General features: G+C 38.6%; 3 protein-coding genes across 5 annotated transcripts; all 3 read right to left on the bottom strand.

The window, feature by feature from the left end:
* Positions 1 to 2,726: 2,726 nt before the first annotated feature.
* On the bottom strand, positions 2,727 to 10,304 carry mtdha (metadherin a). Of its 2 annotated transcripts, none has more exons than XM_029443611.1 (12): positions 9,906 to 10,304; positions 8,909 to 9,007; positions 8,542 to 8,653; positions 8,092 to 8,259; positions 7,724 to 7,774; positions 7,257 to 7,430; positions 6,668 to 6,745; positions 6,386 to 6,457; positions 6,040 to 6,167; positions 5,725 to 5,835; positions 5,485 to 5,584; positions 2,727 to 5,378 (listed from the first exon to the last, which is right to left on the bottom strand). In XM_029443611.1, exons 1-12 carry the CDS (start codon positions 10,251 to 10,253, stop codon positions 5,311 to 5,313), a joined length of 1,509 nt encoding a protein of 502 aa, XP_029299471.1. In that variant the 5' UTR covers positions 10,254 to 10,304; the 3' UTR covers positions 2,727 to 5,310. The 2 variants fall into 2 exon arrangements, with proteins under 2 accessions (XP_029299471.1, XP_029299472.1); XM_029443612.1 differs by having other exon boundaries at positions 8,948 to 9,007.
* Positions 10,305 to 10,618: 314 nt separating this feature from the next.
* On the bottom strand, positions 10,619 to 15,988 carry rrm2b (ribonucleotide reductase M2 b). The gene is made up of 9 exons (XM_029443104.1): positions 15,801 to 15,988; positions 15,095 to 15,259; positions 14,554 to 14,670; positions 14,249 to 14,382; positions 13,436 to 13,530; positions 13,181 to 13,314; positions 12,071 to 12,175; positions 11,805 to 11,918; positions 10,619 to 11,586 (listed from the first exon to the last, which is right to left on the bottom strand). Exons 1-9 carry the CDS (start codon positions 15,846 to 15,848, stop codon positions 11,434 to 11,436), a joined length of 1,065 nt encoding a protein of 354 aa, XP_029298964.1. The 5' UTR covers positions 15,849 to 15,988; the 3' UTR covers positions 10,619 to 11,433.
* Positions 15,989 to 16,158: 170 nt separating this feature from the next.
* On the bottom strand, positions 16,159 to 18,959 carry LOC115015777 (nuclear transport factor 2-like). 2 transcript variants are annotated; one of them, XM_029443321.1, is made up of 5 exons: positions 18,807 to 18,959; positions 17,689 to 17,809; positions 17,421 to 17,492; positions 16,842 to 16,940; positions 16,159 to 16,467 (listed from the first exon to the last, which is right to left on the bottom strand). In XM_029443321.1, the coding sequence occupies exons 2-5, from the start codon at positions 17,791 to 17,793 to the stop codon at positions 16,351 to 16,353; spliced, it is 393 nt and encodes a 130-aa protein (XP_029299181.1). In that variant the 5' UTR covers positions 17,794 to 17,809; positions 18,807 to 18,959; the 3' UTR covers positions 16,159 to 16,350. The 2 variants fall into 2 exon arrangements, with proteins under 2 accessions (XP_029299181.1, XP_029299182.1); XM_029443322.1 differs by lacking the exon at positions 18,807 to 18,959 and adding an exon at positions 18,679 to 18,806.
* Positions 18,960 to 19,326: the final 367 nt, after the last annotated feature.

The following is a 19,326-nucleotide window of genomic DNA, read 5'->3' as shown; positions in this document are numbered from 1 at the left end:
AACACCCTGGCCTTTCCCCACCCTCAATGTATTCTGTAGTTTTTAAGGTCTTCTGTGTGCTCATTAATGCATTGGACCTTAAACACAGCACTCAATTTTCTCATTGGAAACATCCTGTTACCTGTCTCTAAAGTGCAGGGCTGGATTATTGACATTGATCGTAATTTTGTTTTGTTTGGGAATGCGCAGTACTGATGCACAATATACATCAATGTACAGGGTCTCAAGTGGGTGCTGCTTTTACTTGATCTTAAAACCTTGTTTTTATCAAAACCTAGTTTTAAAGCCTTGATTATTTGAGCTGCTAGTGTGTTTATCCATCCATCCATCCATCCATCGTCTACCGCTTATCCGGGGTCGGGTCGTGGGGGCAGCAGCTCCAGTAAGGAACCCCAAACTTCCCTTCTCCGGGCCACATCTGCCAGCTCCAACTGGGGGATCCCGAGGCGTTCCCAGGCCAGTGGCCAGTGATATAATCTCTCCACCGAGTCCTGGGTCTTCCCCGGGGTCTCTTCCCAGCTGGACGTGCCTGGAACACCTCCCTAGGGAGGCGGCCAGGTGGCATCCTTACTAGATGCCTGAACCACCACAACTGGCTCCTTTGTTTCCTGTGTTTATATGATGTTTATATGATGTTTATATGATGCATATGATGCATAATCCTACATCCATTTGTGTTAAAGAGTCATTTTAAGAGTTTCTAGAGGCATATATTGTTCCAGCATTGGGATACTGCACACAGTGCAGATAGGAGAAAGGACGGAGGGTTCAATTGTCGCATTACATTGCGCAAAACCTAATTTGGACAATCAGTGTTCTCAGTTGAAGGAGCAAAACTATGGCACTGTCTACCAACTGAATTAAAACTACAACACCATTGTAATGTTTTTAAAGAGGTATTACATAATGGCTAAAAGAGAAACAACATTGTTCTCAAACCTAACACACCTGTTGACACACTTTTATTTTGTGGTTGTATTTGTGGATGTTTTTTGTAATGTTGGCTGTATCTGTGTATTTTATTTTATTTAAAAAAAAAAAGCCTCCTGTGGACAGGTGTTGTAAATTATTATATCACTACAAACACTAACCACAGTGCATCAGGTCCTTGTGCTACTGTGATGTGTCCATATCAAATAAAATAAACTAACAAAATAGGGTGCAGAGGCATTTTTGCTCCTAGCAGGTCAATCTGGCTGTCCTCTAATGCAGCTGTTACACTTTTCATGAAGCAAGTGACATCCTCTTGAAATGAGGCTGGTTGCCCGATTAGTGTCGTGTTAATATAACTCGATCTATTCTTGACACCAGGTGACTCACATTGAGACCTAATGAAATGTCCCTATAATACCATTTTTCTTCTCTTTTTGAAGAAAAGTCTCAAACTAAATACAATTACTTAAGATTATTGTGTTTTATTGCAGTGACAAGAGACAAGTCTTTCATTTCATGTCAGATTGTATCTCTGTCAGTGCATCCTGGATCAAACCTGACAGATGGGCCAGTGAACACACACTAAGCTCTGGTGGGTGGACGGCATCATCGTTACATTAGGGGATATTCCTCTCCTGCCATGACTTAATACTGACCAGACTGCCACCTCTTTAAATGCGGGAACTCAATCTGAAGAGGACATCTTAAACTGATGGCCCATTTTTCCAGCTTGAAAGACTTTCCATCACAGAGAGTTTTTGAAATATCAAACAGAAGTCTTCAAGTACGTGCAGAGAGAGCTGTGACACAATGACCAGAAATACAAAGCCTTAAAATACTTTTTCTCTCAGACTTGCTGTAGAGAAAAGAAAATCCCAAAGCCAGTGTTTGGGTGAACTGATTTGTCAGTTTGGCTCTATGTCAACACACTCTAGTGACTTGTTTCAGAATAGCACTATGTGAAGCCTGTGGGTTTCAGACACAGGGACTTTTGATGGATCTTTTTTTAAAACAGCATTAGCGAGTGATTTTCATAGCAGGGCTTTGAGCAACTGCAGTTCTATCCATTAGAGAGTAACCTTCACGATTAATATATCTGCCTTTCATAGGCATAAGAAAATAAGTACAACAATCCTCTGGCAGGGAAGAATAATGAGAAAAAAAATGTGATATCCCTCTGAAGTGAAGGTGAATAGACAGTGAGCCAGAGATTTTGAGAGATTAAAAACGGGTAAATCCTAAATGAACTGAGAGATAGGAGATAGGAGAGACTGATGAGACAAAGGAGGTCAGGCTCTGTTGCCGTGCCATGAGACTGCCTCACCACATTGAATTGGGCAGCAGTTTGTCTGCAGGAGGGTCACTGCAACCAGGGCCTGGCTGCAGACAGTTTTGCACCATAACATAGTGAATTCTCATATTGTATTGATCATAGATTTGGGATTAGTTTGAACAAGATGTCAGTAGACAGGGAGAAAACACTGTTTATATCAGTATTGCTTGTGTGTGGAATTCTGCTGCACAAATACAGCCCTTATTCATTCTTTAAAATGGTTTATTTTGGCATGAAAACATGATTAAAGTGGGCAAACTCCTCAGTGTTTCTCTTTAGGATAACAGATGATTTAATGTATATATATATATAATAATAAAACTAGCCTGAGATGCTCTGGTTGATAGAGTCTTGTAAACATTGTGTAGAGTCGCTCACATTTCCAACATCTGTTAAAACTAGTAAAATCTTTTAGTGTGGTCAGCCTTAAGAGAAAAAAAAATGCATCTCGATGACAACGTCATATCAAGCAATTCTCATTTATTTGCCATTTTTACCAAACAGACAGAAAATATCATTTGTATCTCCTCAATAAACAAAATCGTTCACATAACCATGTCCTAGAGACAAGTATATAAATACATTGATTGAATCCATTTAATCATCAGTAGAAATGAAACACAAAGGGCGCCTGAAGCCACGGCGTCATTTTGTTCTATCAGCTCTACTAACAACTATGCATTACCACCTCGATGCACAAAGGTTCTTTGACTACCAACAACAGACTCCTGTTTATGTCTGTAAATTGGAAGCTCAAAGAAAAGCTGCAATTTGTCTCATTAAAAAAAGCTATTACAGTATATACACTGAGTGGTACTCCGGGACCACGTACTAACAGTTAAAGCAAGAGATCATTCATTTCATGTACACAAGTACTATTATCAAAGTCATGCAAGAAATGTGTTTCTGACATAAAAACTTGCAATTACCGGTAGTTGGAAACTATAAAGAAAAAAAGGATGCCAATGCACTTTCTAAAATTCAGGATAAGGCAATGGAATTAAATTCCTGTTATGCATGTGTAATTGTGTGTCTTGTTTAAAAACAACTTTGATGTGGAATTAAAGCTGCTCCATATTATATCTTTATGTATGTCTTCATTCTCAATTTATGTAAAAAAAAAAAAAATCCCCAATCATAAATGCTTGATGTCAGGTTAAACACAAACAAATTCACATTTCACATTCTGCAAAAAGGTAGTAAAAAACAATTCATAGACATCAAAAAGGAACTCAATACAGCCTTTTGCACAGTGCAATCACAGGACTGGAAAAGGCCCCCTTACAATCTGTACATATGGCATGGCTTTTTCTAGCACAGAAACTGGAAGAAAAATGTTTTAAAAAATCAGAAAGACTGCAGAAGGGTTCATTAAGTGTCTAGAAAATCAACGCACAGTCTAGTTAGATAAAGAAAGACACACTCAGAATGATAATAATCCCACTACTGCTTTACTTCACATTACAGTGCCCCCTGGTGGATCATATCAGTCACTGTGTTCCTTCCATAACACTTATCAACAGTCCTCAGTGGGAATCCCGAACCAGTATATAACATCCAAATTTTAAATGTAGCGTCATCTTTGAAGAAATGATCTGATCTGATCCATTACTGCTGAATCAGTAGCTTTTCAGCCGTCAGTGTGCTCTAAATTGTCATCACAGTTTCGAGCAGTCGTGAATCTAACCATATTTTGGCAAAACAATGAAAGTATGAACATACTACCACTCGGATGGACAGTGAAGAGGTGGATTACGCTGCAGGAGCGGTTGTGGAGAAGTTTCTATGACCAAATACTTTTGTTTCTGCTGTGAAACAACCTGATAACAGCTGCCATTCTTCATAAAAGGAGCTTTAATAAACTACACAGCCTACAGGTAGCGTGTGTTTGTACTCCAAGAATAGATTTTGGGAGATATTAATTAAAAAGGATAGACAAACCCATCTTAACACAACACTCAGATGCAATTTGTTTGTTGAAAGAGTTATAGGTCACTGTAATAATTTCTTCTCTCCATAATGGCTGTCCAGTGATACCTTCATAGAGCGACTACAATATAAAAAAGGTACAAAGTGGCACCTAAAGTTCAGCCAAAACTAATATGAGGCTTCAGCAGTCTGAGAATACCTTTGTTCTGGTAGTCACGAGTAGGTTTATTGTCAAGGTTTTGTAGCTCTGGCTGTCAGGACGTATCACTCACAGCCCAGAAAGTTAACACGGGAAACACAAAAGGTGGAGGTTTGTACTAAAAAAGGCCATGACTTTGGAAAATACCCATCCATTTGGCAACACTAACTTAACTAACGTCTCATGTTAACTTCAGATACACTTTAGAATAAAAAAAAAAATGAGGAGGGTAGATTTGTGATCCCCCATTTCTTACATTGCAGCTCTGTGGGTGTATCACATCATGGCCAGTACGAAGAGGGGGTCGGATTATAGCAACCTAAAACTCTCTCAATGAACATATGGGTATGCGAGTGTTGCACCGAGATGCACTTGAAAGAAATCTGAACCTCTCCTGATCTGAGACCAGCCCTCACATGCAGCTTGCTCCCACACTTTTCAGTAATTGATATCAGGGCAGAAGCACGGCGAACAAAACAAAGTGCAATATTCTGGGGAGCAAAGAAGTATGCTTCTCTTGTAACTTAAATTTTCATACAATAACAAATTTAAATATAACCCGCTTTTGGGTTAAAAATGATAAACATACACTCTTGGGAGGGAATAACACTTTTGATACCGTTAAAATAATTACATGAACATGGACCTCCACTGCAAGTCCACCTCCCCTGAAACCCCACTCTGGTTGCAGTGTAGCAAATAGTGCAAATTAGTTAAGATTTCAGTCCATAGGACCACATTTCATCACTGTATTTAGCCAAGCAGGTGATATCCACCCACCGCCTGTTTTCTTTTTGTTTCGGTAACTGATAAACTGTTAATGTAGCTCAGAAGGAAACTCTGTACCTGGTCATTATTGCATGTGACACGTTTTACAATCATTTGCATATGCTTTGTATGGACCTGTGATGTGACTTCATGTTTCCCTTCGGACCTTTTTCTTCTGGGAGGCCTTCAGAGGCTCCACAGTCGGCTCAGACTTCTCTGCAAGTAGATTAAAAAGGAAAAATTAAAAAGTTGTATTTAGAACCATCTTAATATTGATATACCGTTTGAACATTTATTTCCTCACTGAGCTGTTAAAACCTACTCTGAGCGGATGATATGCTGGGATTCTGCTTTTTGGAAGCCAGCACAGGAGGCTCTTGGGGTTTGGGTACTGTATTGACCAGGAGCACTGTGCTCACAATCTACAATCAAAGAAATGCAATGAGATTACAAAACAGGATAAATGCTTAAATTCATTTGACAATATGTACAATAAATAAAACAGTTTTATACAGTTATTACAAGATATTATCTGACAGCTTGGTGGTTTTTTGTTTCTTGCCTGAGCCTCAGAGGCAGCCTCCTCTTCGGATTTCTTCTTCTTTTTCCTCTTCTTCTTGGATTTGGCTGCTTCACTGGCGAGATCATCAGTGTCCTTCTCTTCCTCTGATACCTGACATAACAAAAACAGACATTCACTTGAAAATTAGGAACACAAGTTCTGGTAACAGTGATGTCCATGGTAAATAAAATAAATAAATAATACTATAAAATCAAGAATATAAAAAGCCTTTGTGATTGTGATTTAGACTTTAGGTCTTACATAGGGATCATTTAGAAATGTCTAACAGATGTAATTAGTGAGTGTCAGTAATACCTTGTTTGGGACAGGCTGTTCCTTCAGTGGAGGCGCTGGTGTCACCAACACAGGGGGCTCTTCATAGTTTCCCCAGTGCTCTACTGGGGCATTCCAGTCAGAGCTGGGGTCCACGGCTGCCACCCCATCTAAAGAAAATGACATCAACAGGATGGCAGTTAGACAAAACATTACATAATCAAAGCGTATATGCGGGTCTACGATTGGATACTTTTGCACATGAATTTAATTTTAGAGATTTGGGATTACACGTCATTTTACAAAATCCGGTTTTTACTTTTCTTTTGATGATTAGCCGTTATTTAGAAGGCTGTGCCACGTAGAATGGGTTGAATGAAATACTCACTGTATCCAGACCATTCATCGTCAACATCAGGGCGCCTCGCCCACTGCAGCTCCGCTGAATTTGATATTGGGTCTAAGAAGACAGTCAGAAGAGGATTGAGAGAGAGAGAGAAGTAAAAAAAAAAAGGTAAATTAGTCATTGCTAAAAAACAAAACAAACTGGAAGTTTTATTTAAAGTAAAATGGAAAAGCTACATCAGTCATTCTTCAGATTACATATCTTGGAATTAAGAGTCTGGTTTGTGACTGTGTGATTGAGATGATAGTTAATCAATATACCAACCTGTGGGGTTTAGTCCCAGCATGGAGAAGGTCACAGAGTTGAGGTCAGTCTTTATCCGGCCATCAATGCCACTCCATGCTGCACAGAAACAGATTATGATCATATATTGGAATGCTGTTCTGGGAAACAAACAGTGGAGCTCAGATATGGCATCATCTCACAAGTCCTCTAAAACAAAATCGTAATTTTACTGTTCCAAATTTCAGTGCTTTCATGACAGCTGCCTTGTGTTTTTCTCGGTTTAAAGTAAACCACTTGACATCCACAAGGAAGTCGAAGGTCTTTGCCAGAACATCACCCCTCAGGGTATGTCGCCTTATAAAGTTAAGTCTTTTATTTTTATTTTGAGTGTCTTTGTTGAGCCAGCAGTCGATCTAAATTTTGACTTTCAATCAATGTTTTTACCTTCTGCCAACATAGCCACTTTACAAATGTTAGCTTAAGTTAACCACTCCAACTCATTTTTAATTTCCTTTACAATACCACTTATGCCCAGCAGATGGCTCAGTTGTAGATTCTGCTGTGTTATATTGCACCATCAATATTTATTTTTGTGGTGTAAAAATGTCTACCTAGGTCAAGGTGGTACCTTGTGTCTCCTTTCCCCAGGATTGAGGCTTAGGTGGGGCCCTGTAATGTGTAGGCGCGGAGATGGCACTCCACTTGGTTCCATCCACAGCACCCATCTGACGTGGGATCTTCAAAGACATGTCAATCCAACCACCACCATTGACTGAAGGCTCCTCTCTCCGGCTGGACGCCACTGAGGAGATGGAGATTGGGGGAAGACAAGGAGTAAGACTGGCAGTTTTGTCAACCAGTGACAATCTTTAGTCGAGCAGCAGATTCTGTACTTTAGAGTCAAGACCAAAATCATTGATTGTAATCGATCACAAGCTTGTTCAGTTACCACACCAAGGAAATCATCTTAATGTATATCCTCCATCTCATCTTAATGTAAAACAAAGCTTTAATTGGGAAAATAAAGAAAAGGGGCACTATTAAATTGCTTTCCTATCTCAGTCACAAGAAATAATGGTTAAGCTTTGTCTTTACCAGCTCCACTAGTTGTGTCCCCCTTTCCAGCAGTTCTTGAATGCAGGGACTCTGAAACAAGTGTGGAAGAAATATGAACGCAACTTTATTAGATAAAGGGGGAACATTTTTGAAACATTTTTAATTGTGGCACATTTCTTGCAGCTGTTAAAGTAACATTTATAAAATCATTGCGAATTTGAATTCAACAATTTCAGACTTTGAATTAAACCACTGCATTTGCAGGAATATTTTAAATCTATTTAAAAAAAGTTAAATTTATCAAGTAGCACGATATTTTCACTCTCTTGTCTCTAATGTGGACACATAGGGGATGCGATCACTATATTCATAATCACTATGACGTGGGGGGATACACTGCTGAGTACCATGGTTTCCTCTGTTCTTCTTGGTGTTGGTAGGTGCTGTGGTCACAGGTGCCTCTGTGTTACTCTTGGGAACCTCCACCCCTCCTGGGCTACCAGAATCCCCAGAACCCATATCCTTCCTGCGCTGCTGCTTCTTCTCTCGGTTACTGACTTTGGTCTCCCATGCACCTGGTAGACACAACAACATTAAATGGTAAGGTGATTAGCCATGTGCAAGGAAATGATAAAGAAGTATATTAGATGGTTGACTGTGGATGAAATTTGGGATAGGGTAAATAAAGGGTACATTTGGTTGATTATTTAACCAAGAGGCTGGCTAGGAAAAATTATTGTTAAGGGTAGTCTAATCCAAAAGCTGCTGAGATGAAGGTTTTGAATACTGAGAACAATGGGCTTTTTCTGGGTAAAACTAAACTAAAGTCAGTTTAAAAATGAGAAGTTGAGTCTTACCATCATCAGGTTCCTTCCCATTATTTGCAGACACATACTGAACTGGTTTTACATTTGTCTTGGTTTTCTTCTTGTTCTTTTTCACCTGCACTGGGGCCTGTACCGCATGAACCTATGGATAGAGATAAATCTAAGTTGCATTGAAATAAAGTATGGGGTTCCAACAAAATAATAATACAAATGGCAATCATGTAACTGTGTTGTCCTTTGAAGCCTTGCAACACTGGCAAATGTCATTCAAACAACGAAACTGTCTCATAAAACTTCACCGCAACTGAGAGAGACTCAAGAAACGGTTGTGGCTGCCCTGCCCATAATCAGTTTCGGGTCCCCTTAATTTTGGCAGGAGCTGCTCAAACAAACATACCTTCTCAGTTTTGATCTGCATGGCAAGCTTGGAAAATACCTCTGTCACTTTAACTTCCTCTTGAGCTACAGCCACTGGTTGTCCATTGGATTGAGTGTTCTGGGGGAGAAAGACAGACATCAGATAAACATGTTTATGATCCAGTTACAGCCAACATGAAACTTACCTAAAGTCTGTTCACCCATCTTTTATCCACAGAATAAACTTTAAATTTCAAGACGAACCTTTACAACATGTATCAAAATGATTTAAAGGAAAAATCAAATTTAGAGTTCTAAAACTACCTAGGATACATTTATTGGTGGTTCTCTTTTACATGAGTTGTTCAAAGATGTATGGCAGTAGATTGAATAGCTAACGAAGTCCTGAATTTATGGTACTAATATATTGACGTTACAGACTGAATTATAGCTTTATAACGCGGCAAACTTTGTTCGCAGATGTGTGAAAGCCATGCAACCTTTACTTTTTTTTTTTACAAGTACAGTTCATTAAATCAGACATGTGAATGCAAGCAGTATGCTTCATGTATAATCTTATAAGTGTCGGCCTACGATAACGTCTAACCAGCTAGCATAGGGCGCTATAGCGGCTTGTCAGTTGGATATATACACAGCTAGCTAGTTAGCATCCTATTCTAAATAAAATACTGTGATTCATTGAATATTTAGCTAACTGGTTTATTTTTGTCATTTTGTGAGTAGTTCACATGATGGTCCCTAGATAGCTTGTTTATGTGTAAAGAAAGTGGGCTGGCTAACGCTAGCGTTAGTTAATTAATGGTGTATGAGATAGCCAAATCGGCTACCTAACGTTAGATACAACTTTATTGACAAACTAACAATGGGGAAACATGTATAAATTAGCTTAACGCTAGCTAATGCTAAATGAGTAAAGACTTATGTTAAGCGTTAATTGTTTCTAGACACAACAATGAATAGACGCACTTGTTCTGATTGACCGTGATTCAGCAGCTCGTTAACGCTGCCTACGGTACCTTTTCAAGCGTTTTCTTCTTGTTCCTCTTCTTCTGCTCTTCTGGTTTGGCAATTTTAGCAACATTGGCCTTGCCAGGCTCACGGTTGCCTTGGGGGACCGGGGATCCCCGCTTTTTCCCGACAAACAGACCACCACAGACAGTGGCCCAGGACAGGCAGAGTAGCAGCAACAGACCCACCGCAGCCGTAGACAGGATGACCCATGTCGGGTACACATCAGGCTTCAGACCCAAATCCACGCCGAACTGAGCCAGAACATATCCTTGTCCCGAAGACAGGATCTCCTTCAAACGGCTGGAAAGTAGTTCGGCTTTTTCTAGCGCAAAACCTCGCATGTCCCCAACCATCTTTCCAAATCACGAAAACACTAGCGTTAGCTAACTGTTGTCAGCTATCATTACCCACATCCGTATGCTAACGGGGGAGTGGCTAATGTAATCTGACGGTTTGAAGAAATTAAATTTGAAATCACAGTAGAAATTAAATTTGCAGCATATTAATGCTACTTTATTCTGATATTTTGAAGATAAACAATATCAACTAGATTAATTCAGTGATTAAATTCGCCTGACCCAAATCATGTAAACAAACCATGTTTATAACTAGTCACCCACATTTGAAAAAAAGGGCTGCTGAATTTATTTTGCTCTCTGATGTCTGTATGAACAGATAATTCATCACAGATTATATTTAATCACAAAGATAATTTTTTCATTTTTACAAAAAAACTTTTATTGTACAGTAAAAATGACAATGTTGAAACATTCAACCACAAAAGCCAGTTGCGAGAACTGCAGTCTCAATAAAATGTAATGCAGATACCATCTTCAGATGTCCAATAAAGTACAGAAAAATCACTCCTATCACCTTCCTCACATATTTATGTTTAACTGTGGAACTCCCTGCCTCTGGATATACATGTCAAACTCTGTATTTTTAAAAGGAAATAAAATACCTTTTTTTAATCTGCCTTTTAATTTAGAGTAAAATTATAGCCTTAGTGTTTAATGTTTTTTTTAACATAAAATATAATTTAATTCTATTCACTTTTATTTTTTTATTTTTTAACATTTTAATGTTGTTATTTTTAGTCTTCCAAAATTGAATTTGTTTTGTTCTCTTTCTATGTGGCTGCTTGTTTGTATGGCACTATATAAATAAATAAAGTTGAGTTAACCAAAACTCAAGTCATACTCTGTACCTGTAGTATGTCGAGGTACAACAAAGAAAATAGCCATGAGCAGGGCTTGAAGGATATATTTGTTCACCCTATTTCACTTAGCAAATTATATTGGCTGCTAATTAAACTCCAGGTGTAATTCTCAAGCCCAAATCGCTATTGCCAAATAGTTGCACATGTATACTGGAAGAATGTAGATTAAATCTTTTAAGCATTCATTTGTCCATTGTAATACTGTTATAGTATTGTAACAATACTTTAGGCTGTTTTTTTTTGTCAATAACAGCTTGAAAAAAAAAAAAAATAGGTCAAATGTAACAAATATGTAACACAATGCCATCTCCATTTCAGAAGTCTGCATCCAGAGTGAATTCACTGTCCGTCATGCTTGACATAACTCCAAATCTCTGATACTCCCCTACTCGTTTCTCAAAGAAGTTGGTTTTCCCCTCTAGTGAAATTGACTCCATGAAGTCAAATGGATTTTCAGCTTGGTATACCTTGGATTAATGGAGACAGAAAAAAGGTTACTTACATTTCACACTTTTACAAACAGCAAAACACTTATTTTTTCAAATAATGTGTAAAGCATATGTCATTATAGTATTTTTTGCAAGGCTGTAGCTTTTATTGTGGGACTTCAACCTCTTCTCAACCCAGGAGTCATCTGTTTTAACACAACGGCTGCCTTTTATTATATTTATTATATGATTATTACCTTGGCCAGTCCAAGGTCAGCAAGAAGCCGGTCGGCCACAAACTCAATGTACTGCCTCATCAGACAACAGTTAATTCCAATGAGATCCACTGGCAAGGCCTCTGTCAAAAACTCCTGCAACACCAAACATGATATGTTTATGTATTTATGGGAGACTATATGCAGCACGTAATCAGTAAAACAAAACAAGAGGAGATATACTGTATATTTCAAACATTTATAATGTGTAGTATGGGTTGAGCACATTCCCTCTAACATTAGCTGACCTGCTCAATGCTAACGGCTTTGGTAATGATGTCCTTCACCCGGTCCTCCGATGGCTTCTTCACCAGGTAGCTGTACAGCAGGCAGGCAAAGTTACAGTGCAGACCCTAAGAAACACATCAATATACATGTCAAAGTAGTTGATATAAAAACAGAGAAAATCAGCCATTAAAGATATATCATGTACATTTTCAGTATTAAAATGTAAACAGCTACCACAGCAGCTAAAAAACGACTATACTTATGTTGTATATTTTGTTTCCAACTAATTTCAAACTTAGAGAAATCTGTCATTTAAAATCAAGGTAACAGTCCATTTTTTTGGTCGCCTGTCAATGTCATATCACCTTGCGCATGCGTCAGCCTTGTGGTTGTCTGCCAGAAGCGGTCATAAATGGACTTTTTATTTGTCAAGCCACATTTTCACGATAGACTTTTGAGATGTTGCTTGTTTTTAACTACATATATTTCAACCCAATGAAGGATTTTAGTCATTGGACATCTAGATCTTAAGTTATCAGCGAAACAAGCTGAGCAAACTTTATCGGCAGCTCGGCTCGCAGTCCACCTTGTCCGTTTTAACGCGAAACTGCTTTATTCAGTGTTTTTACACGTTTTAATCACCGTGTCCTTTTGTTTTGGAGAGGAGTCTACCTCTTCGGATAATTTGGCTGCCAGTAAAAACCTCCTGAACGATGAACAATGACGAGAAGCTGACCGCAATGACTGAACAAGAGAGCAGGATGGCAGAAGCACTGAACAGTAACCTCAGCATTATTTAAATTACCTGAATTTTAAAAAGAAAAAAAATTGCACAGCCCTTCACAACAGTGTATCAAACAAAATCATCCAAGATAAAGCTTCCTCAGTTTTATGTAAAAGCAGTGACTAACATTTCAATGTTGTATTATTTAATGCACTGCAAGATTTCATGGATAACTTAAACTTCACCCCAGAACTGGCTCGGATTTCTTATTTGTAGCCTGAGATCAAACATCAGTCCTCTTCCACATTTTGCACACCCTTGTATTTTTTTCCAGCTGCACTCAAAATGTGGTGGTTCATTTTGTCAGATTAAACAACATGTCTCTTTGTTTGAGAATTCATCTCACCTCATCCCTGCTAATCAACTCATTGGAGTAGGTAAGGCCAGGCATTAGTCCTCTCTTCTTGAGCCAATAGATGGCAGCGAATGAGCCAGAGAAGAAGATGCCCTCTACTGCTGCAAAAGCCACAATTCGCTCCGCTGAGGACAAAAAGTGTCAAAACTGCTATTAACTACAGATGACGGAAAGCTCCTCGAGGCGAGTGTTTCTCATTATTATTTGATTTACAATATGATGTTTTGAATGTTGCATCTTCCGTACCAAATGTGGATTTGCTGTCATTTATCCAGTGGAGGGCCCAGTCTGCTTTTCGTCTCACACAGGGCATCGTCTGAACTGCATTAAATAAGTGGTCCCTGAAACACACAATTATTATATAAATTACTTACATTACTGGCCCTAAACATATAGCCTCAGCATAATAAATACAGTACCTATAAAAAAAAAAAAATCACTCCATTGCACTTTTTTGAGACCAACAGTAAATTGAACTTTATGTGAATATTTTTGCAGATTAACAGGAAATCTCAGTATAAGCAGAAAACACAAAATAGAGGAAGGCTTGTGAAGGTAGAGAGTAAAATTAATGCAGCAAAAATAGATATTGCTCAAATTCTTTTTGTGAATTTAGAGTTGATGCAGCGGCCATGAAATGTATCTTCCTAATCTGTAGGTACATCTAAACTGCTGCTGCAGCTGGGATTGCAACACAGGAGTATACTTACCCTGTGATGAACAGGTGCAAGTCTTAGTTCGTTTTGAAGCTTCAGAAGGGTAAATATACGGGGGGATTTGTCTGTATATGGTTGCTGTGAAGCACTGAGGCTGAGGCACACTATCTTAACAATCTAACCATCTTTTTTGCTTGAACTTTTTAAAGCTACATTTTAGTTGTTATTCATTTAACCGCAATGTATTGTCTCAAACTGGTGTGCAACTAGAATTCATGCTCACAGAAAACTGAATTGCGATACATTTACAAAATTCCCCTTTCATCAGTAACCTGCTTTCATGTTTGTCAGAGCCACTTAGCATCAGAAGTGAGGATGTGATTAAAAAGAAAAGAAAACTAACCTCTCCTTCAGGTCCCTGATGTAAGTGTTGATGAGCATGCTGTACATCTCTGAATGAACAGTCTCTATAAGGATCTGGAAGCTGTAGAAGGAGCGTGCTTCAGGGACCTGCACTTCCTGGCAGAACCTCTGCACCTGTTAGACAGAAACACAAACAGAAGAAAAACGTTACCCCTGGCACATTTTTAAAGTACCATCATGCTCTGAATCCATTAGTGCCTGTGGTTGGTTGATCAAGAAGCGTTCTATCCCTTTAGAGGAATAAAATCTATAAAACATCTGCGACATCAGCATGAAATCCCTTACCAGGTTCTCATTGACGATACCATCACTTGCAGCAAAGAAGGCTAAGATATGGGAGATGAAGTGTTTCTCCTCAGGTTTCAAACGGTCCCAGTGTGACAAGTCTTTGGTTAGATCAACCTGAAAACACAACAGCATCAGTTTAGCTGTCTGTCTCATAGATTGTTCAGGTTTTTCTAGTAATAACAGGCTGTGGTTCTTTTAGTTTCGTTGGTGTTTTTGTGGAGGGCTGTAACATATACATAGTATGTATTTGTGGGAATCAACCTGAAAAAGCAGAACGTAATGTGTGATGTTTGTGAATTACAACTGCTGTCAAGACAGCATAGTTGAAATGTTTGTTTCTATATGTTTGTTTCTAATGTCAATTTCACTCAAAGTATATATAATATATACATAAACATAAGCATGAGTAAAGCATAAGCATACACCCTAGCACACAGCAATAGAAAACACACAACGGCCCTGTCACATGTAACCAAACTATACAATAAAACTTTCCCTTAAGCTAGCGGCTTTGTTTTCTCGGTACAGTAACACCCACCTCCTCCACGGTCCAGAAAGAGGCCTGTGCCTGCTTGTACATCTTCCAGATGTCGGGGTACTGGATGGGGAAGACGACAAACCGTCTGGGGTTGTCTCGGAGCAAAGGTTCATCCTCTTTCTCTGAACCATTTTGACAGTCTTGGTCTTTATCTCTGAAGCCATTCTACAAAGAGCCAAAGCACAGCAAGTAAACACATTGTCACGGTATTTTATCTGGGCTGTTTTTGATTCCTACACTTTGGTTCGACCAGCATCGGTAGACAACTATCTCAACGGACTGTCTTTATTTGTACTACAAATAGGCCACTGCGCTTGCGCACTAACTCCAACAACAACAACATCCAAAACAAAGGACTTATCGCATTAACATGTCACATAAAAGTATTTTTAATTATTTGGAGAGGTACTACTCATTGCTAGAAATTACAAAACTACATTTTCTCGACGGTTGTTTTATCCCAACCCGTCACTGACTCACGTTAGCTTACATTAGCGGACAAGGCCAATTTTAGGAAGTTAGCATGTTTTTCGTAAATGTATAATAACCTTTATCAATATAACTAAGCCTTTAACGTTACATAGCGAAGATGAAACGCCTCCACTTATCCACTTACACACTGACAATAATGTAGGTTACTGGTTATGTATGATGTTACGTCCCCCTAGCTAGCTACTTATAACAGTAATGTATTGAACACACTTACCGATTCTTTAACACGCTCAGGTTGTCGACTTATATTCATTAGATCCATTTCCTGAGAAGACAATTATTTCACCGTCGGTGTCATTCAGTCCTGAATTTAACTTCTATTCCTCCGTCCCATGAGTAACCTTGTGTGGATGCAGCTTTGTTGGTTAAACCCTTTAAACTGACACCCACGGAGGGGTGTAGCGCCTCTAGTGCTCATACAGGAGACATATTACAAAACCACAAAGAAATCCCAATATGAATAGACTTTAAACACTACTGAAACCTACTCACTTCACCTTCAGTATAACTCATCATACTGCAGTCTGCGTCATAGGCAAAAAAAATAGAAAAACAAGGAAATACAGCCAATATTTCAGAAAGAAATTATTTTATTGGACAGGAATGCAATTTGACATGACATCTTTAACACAATTAGCATGCTAATAGATGAATTGAATACAGAGGAACTTTTCATATAATCCCTTGTGTTTTTAATGACAGCATGACTATTAAATGAACTCTGAGCTGGATGTCAATGTGTGTGAACCAACAAATCCAGATCGTTACACTGGTATGTTGTGTATACCCAACCGGAACACATCATTTGTGCAGGCCCAGGTGCAGTTTTGGGACTTCAGCATAAACACTTGATGAAAGGCCATTGGTGGATCATCATCTACCTGTCACAGAAATAGTTTGGGAAGTATTAGTGAGTACAATGATGGCATAAATTGTAATGTTAACTAAAGCAGAAATGTACTATACATGTCACACAGGTTTTTTGTTTTTTAACCTTACATGCAATTTTCAAAAACTATTAGAGTGGAAGGATTTCATTGTACAGGGAAACCTGTTTTCAACTGTGTATATGACAATAAACTCTTTGACATAGTTGGATTGGAAAACCCAAAGTTAACAGATAACCAGCTTTGTGATGTCAGTTGTCCAGGACAGTCAATATTGGACTCAGTAGAGCCAGTTAACCCAAAAAGAACCCTGCGCTACAGGCCCCAGAGCCAGACCCAGGGTTATGAACAAAAATATATGATCTTACCTGCAACTGTCCAAACACCATGATGAGGATACAACTATCTATCGTAGGTTGGAAGTCTTGTTCTGTGATTATGTGCTTAATACGCTTGAAAGGCAAGTTCTGTGGATTGAAAACAATAGCATTTATTAATAGAAAGTACAATAACACACAGAAACAAAAGACGCTTGGACAGTTAGCAGTGAACGGCTCTGCTCCTTTTTTTTCCTGTTACTACTAACCTGTTAGGGCAGCCTACTTTTTCTACATTTTGTGGTTTGTGATTAATACAAACTGTAGAGGCTAAGCAAACGCTTTAAGCCACTGAGTTGCCGCTTTGTTTACATAATTGACGCACTTGTTGTCAAGTCTGCTGAATAAAGGTTCCGATTCAAAAAGGTTTCCAAATAAGCATTCAGTCTGTTTAACTATTTTCCATTTCAGTTGAATAAGCTTTCCAATCAGCAAACAAACACGACATTCAGAAACACAATAACTTAGCTTCGGGAGCAAACACTACCAGCGGAACACCACCGTCAACAAATATTGGTTACTACTTATATCAGGAGCGCTAATTGGCTCCTACACAAACTAAGTACTTACTGCTAATTTGCCAGAGATGGCTTCTCTCCCCTGAAAAGGTGAACCTTCCCACGTCAAACAGGCGTCAGCAGACTGAGGAAAAAAAGTATGTTTACACCAAATAGATGCACACAATATGTATTTTATTTTCTCATAAATCACAGTATTTACAACAGTAACTTCAACTGTGAATGTCAAGTGCAATGAAATTTGGTTAGTCAGTGTTGACTGCATATGTTGATGTTTATCAAAAACAGAAAATTATTTAATGGACGATGAACAAACTTACATAAAGGTTACCCAGTCCCGTCCTGTTGGTATTGTCAAACTGGTTGTAATATTCTTGGACAAAGCCCTCTCCAATCTTTTGCCATATTTCTTTCTCGCAAGCCATTTGTGAAGCTTTAGATCTGTAAAAGAGAAGTGTCTCGTTATTAGCAGTCAGTCAAAGTCAGGCTGTTCACTAAACTCATGTTAACACTTGAACACATTCTCCAACTCAAAAATGTCACCCCAGTAAATTAAACCTTTCACATATGCAACAATTACACAATCATAATGATCACATTAAATAAACACTGTTTATGGATGAATGGAAGGTGGTCAATGCTTTTATCATGTAATAAAAGAAAGGTACTGATGGAAGGATTCTACTCGAGTTGGGAATGCTATTCACTTTATTAGTTACACAATCATAATAAATTCATTGATGAAAAACTTAGCCTGAAGTCTTGGCCCATTTTGATAAGATGAATAAATAAAACAAATTGGTGGATTTAGTGAGAGGTGATCTGTGAAGATGGCCCTCTAATTTGAGATTTAACTTTAACAAAAAGGTTGTTAGCAATTATTTATTATAGATTATTTCTATTTACGTCTCTCTTTCTGCGAGATATAGCTACGAAAGAACAGCTGGAAAAACGTATGATCTCCTTACATTGTGTTTTATGTTCTCCATAGTTTGCAACGATAAAACAGATTACACCAATGAAAAAAACTAAAACTTTTATGGCCGTTTTGTTTTGTGAAACTTGCTTGTCATGGAACGAGTTGTCAGTATCACAAAGTGCAACATTTAACGTCTTGCCAAAGCCATTTTAATATTACCGGAGGATCGATAGAGATTAGAAACACCATCAGGTCAATCAGAAAAACTACCGAGCTAGCCTGGGGTTTAGCTGCAGCCACTGTCACCGCCATAAGTCATTCAAAAGCGTAACGTTAAGTTATGGCTAACGTTAGCACACATATTTGCTTTTCCGGTAACTGTTTTATTTACCGTTGTCTCTATTATAAGTTCGATATATTCGTCTCAACAACATCGCGTTACTCCAACTGGGCAAGTTGTTGTTGAGTAGCATTCAACTTAAAAACAGTACTTTACCGTGTCCGTAAATTTTAGCTTACTTTTTCAATCGGTAGGCGAGCCAGCATGGAGATCCAGTCAATAAGGATGATGGGGTTCCCGCTTCCTCAGAGTTATGACAAAGCTATGACGTCGCTTACAGCTGACCAATGAAGGCTAAGAAACTTTGAATTTTTTGCCCTATGCCAAGCCTGTCAGGAGCATTTCTTCCCCGATTGTGTACACCACCAACAAGATCAATACCCTGATACAGATGGTTGGATTTTAAATTTATCAATCCAATAAATGTGCTATATAAAATACCCATGGTCAAATCTAGGAAAGGAAGCGGGGTTTGTATGCAGACGAAACGGAAGCTCCACCTGAAAAACAAAATTTTGGGCTCAAAGTCACTTGCTTGACTTATACATAAATAATACTTAAGGGATATCTCTCTCCGCTCTCTCTCTCTCTCATCTCTCTCTCTCTCTCTCGTCTCTCTTCTTCTCTCCTCTCTCTATCTCTATCCTCTCGCTCTTATCTCTATATAATATTATATGTATATATGAGGTGTGTATATAT

The sequence above is a fragment of the Cottoperca gobio genome, chromosome 11, assembly GCF_900634415.1.
Source record: "Cottoperca gobio chromosome 11, fCotGob3.1, whole genome shotgun sequence".
NCBI classification, from domain to species: Eukaryota; Metazoa; Chordata; class Actinopteri; order Perciformes; family Bovichtidae; genus Cottoperca; species Cottoperca gobio.
Note: the sequence above shows the minus strand (reverse complement) of the source record. Positions and strands in the feature narration are given on the sequence as shown.

Bases quoted from the DNA above. Each gene is read 5' to 3' on its own strand.
- mtdha (XM_029443611.1), bottom strand. From the start codon at position 10,253: ATGGTTGGGGACATGCGAGGTTTTGCGCTAGAAAAAGCCGAACTACTT. The intron at 7,431-7,723 runs GTAAAGACAAAG...CCATCTCCTCAG, and splicing joins GGACACAACTAGTGGAGCTG to TGGCGTCCAGCCGGAGAGAG. The intron at 6,746-7,256 runs GTACCACCTTGA...GTTTCTGTGCAG, and splicing joins CTGGGGAAAGGAGACACAAG to CATGGAGTGGCATTGATGGC.
- rrm2b (XM_029443104.1), bottom strand. From the start codon at position 15,848: ATGGATCTAATGAATATAAGTCGACAACCTGAGCGTGTTAAAGAATCG. The intron at 12,176-13,180 runs GTGAGATGAATT...TGTGTTTCTTAG, and splicing joins AGTTGATTAGCAGGGATGAG to GGTCTGCACTGTAACTTTGC. The intron at 11,587-11,804 runs GTAATAATCATA...CATTAATCCAAG, and splicing joins CTGACCTTGGACTGGCCAAG to GTATACCAAGCTGAAAATCC.
- LOC115015777 (XM_029443321.1), bottom strand. From the start codon at position 17,793: ATGGCTTGCGAGAAAGAAATATGGCAAAAGATTGGAGAGGGCTTTGTC. The intron at 16,941-17,420 runs GTAAGTACTTAG...TTCAATCCACAG, and splicing joins CCATCTCTGGCAAATTAGCA to AACTTGCCTTTCAAGCGTAT. The intron at 16,468-16,841 runs GTAAGATCATAT...TTTCTGTGACAG, and splicing joins TGGTGTTTGGACAGTTGCAG to GTAGATGATGATCCACCAAT.